Raw genomic sequence first — 9,289 nt, 5'->3', positions numbered from 1 at the left:
GTAAACAAACCCAGTGGAGGCGTTGAGCTGGGAGAAGTCTTTAGGTTGTTGCCACATCTCCGTGAGGCAAAGGAAGTCCAGCTTACAGTCATGGATGAGATCCTGGATGAGCTGACCCTTGTTTGTGAGAGAGCGGATGTTCAGGAGTCCAAAGTTGACGGTAGAGTTGATATGACCGGAGGCGGGGCTTGCTGCCTTAGCCAGGCTAGCAAGCGAACTGAAGTCAGCGGTCCGACCGGGATATCGGCGAGAGCGGCGTGAAGTTGACCAGAATGATGGTATTGGATTAGAGTCATCGATGTGGAAATTCCGACGGGATCCGCGGTGGATGTATCTCCGGCGGGGAAGGAGCATGATCTCCGGGTGTAGCTGGAGAACTGGTGGTGGAGGCACAGACAGAAGCCCACGGAGCAGGAGGAGATCAGCAGCCGAATACTGGAACAGACCAGCCCCAGGTCGATGTAGAGTGAAGAGGATAGTCCAGAGGAGGATACACCAGATGTAGAACTTGGAGGTTGACATTGTTAACGGCAGCGGGTGGCTAACCAGCAGCGGTGTCGAGTCAGGAGAACAGTTGGAGAGTGAGGTTAGTTAACCACACTCAGACACAAAAACAACGGGATGGCAGCCGGAGTTAGGACGATAGAAGCGAAGGCAAGTGTCTTTGCTCTCACTTGAGTGTGATTACACAGCCCAAAGTTCCGTAAAAACGTTGAAAAATACTTAAAAACAGGTAGCGGAGAGCAGCGGCTGCAAAATGCGCCAGCGTCCACTCAGCGCATGCGCACAACAGACAGTTGATAACATTCAGCTTACAGACAGACAGACAGACAGACAGACAGACAGACAGACAGACAGACAGACAGACAGACAGACAGACAGACAGACAGACAGACAGATAGATAGATAGATAGATAGATAGATAGATAGATAGATAGATAGATAGATATGGTGGTGTGAGTGTTTGCATGACTGGTTGATTGTCCTGTGTGTCTCTGTGTTGCCCTGCGATGGACTGGTGACCTGTCCAGGTTGGACCCGGCCACTAACCCGTAGACAGCTGAAGATAGGCACCAGCCCCCCTCGCGACCCCACTTGGGATTAAGCGTGTCAGAAAATGGATGGATGGATGAAGATCGGGGAGTGTAAAATAAATCTCCTTTACTTTCAGTGCAGCAACCTCTCCAGAAGTTCAGTGAGGATCTTTGAATGATCCAATGTTTACCTAAATGACTGATGATGATCAATAGAATCCACCTGATGGGAATAAAGTCTCTGTATAAATGCAGCTGCTCTGTGATCATCTCAGAGGTCTGTTTATAGTACAGAGAGCATCATGAAGACCAAGGAACGCACCAGTCAGGTCTGAGATGCTGTTGTGGAGAAATTTTAAGCCAGATTTGGATCCAAAAAGGTTTCTCAAGCTTTAAACATCCCAAGGAGCACTTTCAGCTCAAACAGCTGTGCCCTTTTCCTTTCTGCATTAACAAGCATGGCTAACGATAACTCAAAAATGGGGTCATTATCAACCACATTCTGTAGAGGATGATGAGGCCTAGTGGGCATCAGAGCCACCAGAGAACGGTGAAACATCCAAGCTCCAATAATAAATCTGTAAGATGGCCCTAAGGGATAAAGTGCTCTCTGAAGGCAAAGGAAGATAGAGGAGGAAAAAAAAAACCTGTATGGGATGTTCAATAGACAGATAGCTGGAAGGGCTGATATCACCAAATCCTACCAATGGCTGGAGACAGCGGGGCCAAAGGACAGCACAGAAGCACTGATCATGGCACTACAAGAGCAGGCCTTATGCACCAGAGCAATACAGGCCAAGATCTATCATATAAGGCAGGATCCAAGGTTCAAGCAATCCAAAGAGGCCCCAGAAACAATCCAGCATCTCACAGCAGGGTGCAAGAGGACAGCCAACAAACAGTGATCGATACGCCTTTCAAAATGATGCAAACATCAGAAAAAAAGAACTTGAGAGACTGGAGAAACATTGAGGGAAAAACTAGAAAGAGCCTAAAACGTGAAGGCAACTAAAGTGCCCCATGGAACTAAGTAGCTGCTGAAACTTTCATGCTATGTTCCCACCAAAAGTGGTTTGAGCAGCAGAAGCAGCCGGTTTACTTTTAAATTCCATGGTTGACATGAATCAAGGTGCATCAAAAGGTCCTGCGGCAGCAGCAGCACATCTTAGAAGCTGGCAGAGAGACAGACACAGCGCTGCTGATGCAAGGTGCTATAATAACTCCTTCAAACAGTTTATTAATACCTAAATTAACTTAAAATGCCAAAACCAGCAGGCAGAATATGTTTGCTTTTATTATTCTGGTGCCTGCAGTTGGCACTACATACTCCTTCCAGCCGCCACCAACAGTAGGTGAAATTTACCAAGAGGCGACCAGCCTGAGGCAGCTGCTGCTGGGGATTCCTAGTGAAAGCGCACCGCCGGTCTGAGCGGCTCAGACAGAGAAATTACAAGGCAGGATCATAATCTGAATGAACCAATTACACAAATGATGTTTGTGGACTTTCTCACTTAAAAACATGTTAAAACTAATTTCTACCCACTGATCAGAGCCAATATAGCAAAACCGCTCTCTGCCATTGAACACAGGAGCAGCAGAATCATCAGATCATCTGGACACACTTTACTGGATGTCTGACCTTAATGTGGACACGCATCAAAGATTAAGCAGCAGGAGCTTTTTTGCTGCTGAAATTGCATGCGGCGTGAACAGAGCATCAAACTCCCAGGCCTCTGCTAGGGGACTCGAACCACCCAGGAAGTACCAGGGGTGGATGATAGAGTGGTTTTTAGACAGATAAACACTCATGAGACGCCTCCACTATAGTATGTTACAGAATATATATTTGTCTACATTATTTTATTTATGTTTTGTCAACAGCATTGAAAGTTTTTAACCTTGTATAGAAATATTAATGAATTAATTTAAAAAGGACACTCACCAAAGGAACAGCCTCCATAGTTTCTGTGTTGACAATAGCTGCAGCAGGACTAGCCTGTAAGACAAGATAAGCACAAAGAAGAAAAATATTAGCTTATTCAAAGGAGCATAGTAATGTTATATGCCTTGATCAGGTTAAATAAGGTTATATACACTAAGGGCCTGATTTTCAGAGGGTTTGCGTGTCTTAAAACAGGTGCAACTTGACTGTTTGCAGCCATTGAACCTCTGTAGGGGGAGGTAGCATCTAGCATTCTGCTAGATGCTACCAGCCTTTATTAAATATCTATCCTTGCTTGGTGTGTTTTCTTATGCAAAATTCCCCAGATATACAGTAGCAGCCATTCAAATGGCCCTTCCCAGTTCAACGCCAGCAGAATGGCAGCCCACTTCCCTGCAGTTCCCAGCGAAATCCCATCCAACTTCCAGCCATTAGCCTCCTCCTGGGTGTGCAAATTTTTTTACTCTGACTCCACCCTTTCACTGATTCACAGGATCTGACCAGGAGATGACATTTCTCTTTAGATCTTAATGTCCTCAAATCATGACAGAAATAATATTTTAGTACAAAGACTGATGTTTAAAAAGACTTTGTAGGGGACCAGCCAAGGGCCCATCAAGGAAAGTGGGGACATTTTCAAGGAGACAGAAGCAGACATACAGAAAGAAGCACAGATACAAAAGGCAACTGTAACACAGCCAGGCAGACAAAGGGCCTGACAGCAGAGTGCAGAACATCCCTTAAGTGATCCATCCATCCATCACTGTCCTCAGTTAGGGTTAGCAGTTCCTCACTCCTACTGCAAATAACCGCTTCCCATTCTGGAGGCACCAAATGGTTTGCCGTATTCACTTTGAGGCTGACTCACATGTTACCCACTGCAGACTTTGGTATATCAGAGGAGGAACTGTTCATCTTTATAACCACTGACTCAGTTAATGTTCGTAACTCAATTCACAAGAATGCAAGTGTGGACTTGTGTTCTCGCTAAGTACATTTTTGACAAGAACACGTACTGATGACATCACCACATTCAAAGTTAGTCTGGAGCTGCATTTCACCTCCTGTTATTAATAGTCTTAGATAATAATAAATTATGACTTTTTTCATTTGGTGGGGGAATAATAATGAACACAGTCAGATAAACACAAATCAAATGAAAAATTTGCCAAATAGACCAAAAACAAACAAAAACCTCCATCAGAGCCAGCGGTACTTTATAAAACATTGCCAACAAAAAAGTGACTTTTTAACTTATATTCCTCTGATGCATGCTGGGTAAAGAGGGATGGGCGAGAACAATGTCGGTGGACTTTGTCCGTTCTCTGTCTTGTGTTCTGCCAGATGGAACAGTACTGGGGCGGACATTTCACTAACACATGAGAAAACACAAGTACACATACTGAGATATGGCCTAATTCAAGGACACCTGCTGACTTTTGGATTGGACTCAAGAAAGGTTACCCAGTGCTTTGTAAGAGATGTAATCAAAGTGGAAATCCTAATACCTGATAGACAAAAAGTTATTGATTGATTATTAAATATCCTGAATGCATTCTGTTGGAAAAAGTTAATAGACAACACCAGAAAAGCAAAGAAAGCAAAAAGAAGAATCCAAGTTCTAACCTTAAGGGAAGAGATGTGGGCATGGGTTACATAGCCTTGCACTTTCTCACTCTCAGAGAGTTTCCTCTCTGATACATACAGAAGCTTTGGAATGTCCATATCATTGAATACATGTGAAAGTCCTTGATGCAGAGGTAAGGATTCTTTTTCCTGGTATCCTATATGTTGCTGGTCCTAAGGAACACAGGGAGACAATGTTAGCATTAATATCCAAACAGCAGATGCCTGAGCAGATGGCTGCTCACACTGAGCCTGGTTCTGCTGCAGGTTTCTTCCTGTTAAAAGGGAGTTTTTCCTCTCCACTGTCACTACAAGCATGCTTAGTGTGAGGGATTGCTGAAGAGTCAATGAGTCGATGCAATCAGCTGGTTTTCCTAAGATATAAAAACTTTGAATCAATCTGACTGGATGATCTGGTTGAACTGTAAAGTGCTCAAAATGACACGTTGTGAATTGGTGCTATAGAAATAAACTAGATTAAATTGAATTTATTGGAATCTAATATCCAGTGAATTTCTATGGACCAAGGATGTTTTCTTAAATTCTCATTCTACTCCAAAATCTGACCGGCTGTTGAATATGTTTTTGGGAATTGAAAGATCTCATAACCATTGGCAAATATCCTTTGTTTTGGGGTGTATCATTACCTATATTTTGTTAATTACTCAATACAGTAACATTCTTAAAGTTACCATTTTAAATGTTGACCAATACATAAATGCACAAGAAGCAACAACAGTTAACAAAAAGAATAATTCCTGATATTATTGTAACATTATTGTTTTATCATTTTCTTCAAATTAAATTGATACATCACTTTGCTGTTGTAACTAACTGAAACATATTTGATGACTCCATAATTGGTAACACTGATATTTTTGCTGAGTGTATAGTTTCTTAATAACTGCTGGAGTGTATCTGGCTTAGACACTGAAGAACAAAACTGACACTAACATCCTAAACATGCAAAATATCGGAAATTAGACAGGCAAAATATACAATTATTTAGAAATCCTATCATCTTAGACCCACAAAACTCTCCTGCTGGACAGAGTAAATCATTTTAAGTTAAAGGACATTTCTTTCACAAATATTTGTCCCCAGTACCTGTTTGCTGGAGCAGTCCTGGGGTGAGTTGCAGATTTGAACCTTAATAACTGCCTTCATTTAAAGAAAAACAAGCACCTATAGGCTCAGAGTCTGAAGGTGTCGGTACTGAACACATTCAGCAGCTCAGGATTCCCTTGCCTGATCAGCAGGGTTAATCTTTTCAGGTGCAAGTCAGGCAGCATGAGCTTAGAGCATTAAAGGGAATAATGCTCAGACCGCACAGCACTGCTGCTTCTAAGGTGGACATACTTATCAGACAAACTCGGTTCTCTCCTGGTGCAAAAATGAAGAGAAACAACATAAGAAATTATTGAAAATATATATATTCTGCAGAAATTCCTTTAAACTGGAAATTTAAATGTAGTTTTTTTTTTTATATGAATTTGACCAAAAAGGGGATAAAATACAGGATCACAAATTGGTCTTCATTTAACAAAAACAAATTATTTTTTAAAGTTGATTAAGATTCCAAGCCTCACATCCAATTGAAAAATATCAGAACAGCAAAACGCAGCAATATAAGAACAAGTATTTAAACAAAATGTAATAAGAACAAGCATGTTTTTATCTTAGGAGCAGTGTGTGTGATGATGTTGTTAAAGAACAAAATCCAGCAAAATTACTGCTACTAACACAAGGACTTTATTCTTTTATATTTGCCTATATACTGTTTAAAAACAAAATATCTTTAATAGCTCAGGTCAGCAACTTGAAAAACATTACATAGCACAAATCGCCATCTCATACTGTCTTCCCTGTTATTTCTGTCCACTTGATAATCTCCTTGAAGTTGGTGATCTCATCGTTGCTCAGATCGCAGAGCTTAAAAAAAAAACTGCTTCTAAACTTAGTAACTGTTCCTTGTTAGGTTCCATTACGCAGCAAAGTAATTCTGTGAAATTAACTCATATGAGAGGAAATGTGAATTTTTTCAGCAGTATACTAAAACATTTGTTCAATTTTTTTTGGAGACTTTGAATAAAAGTATACAATAAAACTTCAGACTGTCTGGGTCATTTCATGAAGGGCAGACAATGATTAATTTAAACTATATGGGGAATAGTACACCACTAGAATGTGCTACTACCAAAAGCAAACTATATTCCATATTGTTGGAAAAACAAAAGAGTTTTTAAATTTAAGGCAAAAAAAAAAAAAACACCTCGTCAATTTTTAATAAAATTTGAATACACATGGAAAATGCCTCTCTTCTCTGCTCGACTTGAGTCTTCTATATATATATATATATATATATATATATATATAAATCAGATACTTTTGCATTGCCGTTTATAATTTCAAATATATGCGACTTGAATGTGATTTCCTGTGTAAACTGCATTCATACAATTTTGCATTCATACAACTTAATTGTCGCAGTAGAGGACGCAATGATGTCACAAGCAGGTGCTCTGTATTTCATTTCTCTCCTAATCTCAGCCAGTGCATGAACACAATCTTTTTTCAAGAAGGTGGAAAATAAAGACTGTTCTTCTCATCATCTTCCACCATGGTTGTTGATTTTCTTCCTGCTTCTGCGTAGCAAGACGCAGAATAGGGACCTTTGTTGAGTATAAATGACTTTCAGAAGAAAAGATCAGATTCATATTGGATTCGTTACCACTAAGCTAAGTGGCCTGAGTAACAATTGAAAAAAATTGATCTGTGTTGTTTAGACTGTCATGAAAAGATCTGATCCAGGTCACATATGGCCAACCAAATCGGATTTGGGGCACTTCAGGCTGAGTGAACGTAGCCTTAGACACCTACATATTTATTTGATGATAAATAGAGAGCACTGGAGGAAAAGAAACATTATTTAACGAAAATGAAACATCAGGGTTCCACCTATAGATGGTTGGTCCACTGGGGGGGTGTCAGGATTTGTGAAAAGTTGTTGAGGACCCAGATACAGAGACAAAGAGGCAGAAATTTTAAGTAAACTAAAAATGCACAAACCATAATTAAGAACCGATAAAAAAGAAGCTCCAAACCAAAAAGTAAGAGACACTGGGGGGAAAACAAGCCAAAGGAACGAAGGAATGAATGGATGAAGTGATGAAGATAGTCCAGCAATGAGGAACTACAGAGGAGGACTATATATATATATATATATATATATATATATATATATATATATATAAACCTCAGTCAGTCCAGGTCGGACAGAACACCTCTGATGTCATCCCAAGCAAAGGTTCCCCTCAGGGCTGCGTCCTGAGCCCCCTGCTGTTCACCCTGATGACACTCGACTGCGTCCCCAGGTTCACCACCAATCACTTCTTTAAGTTTGCAGACAACACCACGGTGGTGGGCCTCATCAGAGACGACAACAAACTGGACTACAGAGAGGAGGTGGAGCAGCTGGTGGAGCAGAGATAACAGCCTGATCCTGAATGTGGAGAAGACCAAGGAGATCATGGTGGACTTCAGGAAGAACCGTCCTAACCACGCTCCACGGTCATCAACAGCTCAGCTGTAGAGGTGGTCAGCAGCACCAAATTCCTGGGGATGCACATCACAGACACCCTCACCTGGACTGGAAACAACACCTCACTGGACAAAAGAGCACAGAAGCGCTTGGACTTCCTGCGGAAGATAAGGAGAGCCCACCTGCCCCCCCCCATCCTCCCCACCTTCTCCAGAAGCACCATAGAGAGCGTTCTGACCAGCTGTCTCACTGTGTGGTGTGGAGGCTGCAGCGCCTCAGACTGGAAGAAGGTGAGAACAGCAGAGAGGGGGGCTCCTCTTCCCTCCAATAAAGACATTTCATCCCAGAGCTGCGTGTCCCGAGCTCATGACATCATCAATGACCCCTCAACCCCCCACCATGGACTGTTCTCCCTGCTTCCCTCTGGGAAGAGGCTTCGAAGCATCCGATGCAGGTCCAGCAGATTCCAGAACAGTTTCTTCCCCAATGCCATTAGACTGCCGAATATTGTATAAAATTGGATTTCAAATAAAAAAAAACCCTGAATGTTGGAACTGTAACTAATTTACAGTCGTATGTTTACATTTATCACTGCTGCTTACCTTTATCGCAGCTGCAGTTTAAAAAATTAAAACGTCTCGAGAGCTGTACTGAACCAAAACTCTTTTTGTCTACACTCTGTCTGTACAAAATGATAATAAAGTCTGTCTAAGTCTAAATGGAAGACAGAACAAAAAATATGCTAGTCAGCTGATGGGCAGCAGGTGTGGGTAAAGGCTAGGTGACCATTACAGCTTTAAATACCCAGCTGTGAGCTCCGGGGCTGTATGGTAACCCTGGCGACCAGACACAGATCGACCAAACATGACCCTGACATTACCTACCTGTTGACTACAGCAGACGTATTACAGTGTTCCTACTGATGGCATTTGGATTGTCCTTGATCTAGACCACTGTTGCTGAGTTCGAATTCAGGGCCTGCGTCCTTTGAATGCCAGATTTGTCAGCTGATTACGTCAAGGCCCGTTCATATTGCAAGACTCCTCGTTATGCAGCCGAGGAATGCATCCTACTTTTTGTCAATTTTGAAAGACAGGTCCGGTGTGTCCTCCGTAGCCTTCGTTATCCCATGATTCATTGCAAGTC

At 41.8% G+C, this 9,289-nt stretch overlaps 1 protein-coding gene across 1 annotated transcript in view; it reads right to left on the bottom strand.

The window, feature by feature from the left end:
* The window catches only part of LOC107100026 (disks large homolog 2-like), a gene marked incomplete at its 5' end in the record, with an annotated part of 74,273 nt that extends 69,497 nt beyond the window's left edge, over positions 1–4,776 (bottom strand). Inside the window, 2 exons of the mRNA XM_015398363.1 lie at positions 2,977–3,030; positions 4,603–4,776. Of these exons, the coding sequence (XP_015253849.1) occupies positions 2,977–3,030; positions 4,603–4,776 (228 nt within the window). The remainder of the gene's footprint in view (positions 1–2,976; positions 3,031–4,602) is intronic.
* Positions 4,777–9,289: the final 4,513 nt, after the last annotated feature.

Source organism: Cyprinodon variegatus, unplaced genomic scaffold (assembly GCF_000732505.1).
Source record: "Cyprinodon variegatus isolate N-32 unplaced genomic scaffold, C_variegatus-1.0 Scaffold931, whole genome shotgun sequence".
Classification (NCBI taxonomy): Eukaryota; Metazoa; Chordata; class Actinopteri; order Cyprinodontiformes; family Cyprinodontidae; genus Cyprinodon; species Cyprinodon variegatus.
Note: the sequence above shows the minus strand (reverse complement) of the source record. Positions and strands in the feature narration are given on the sequence as shown.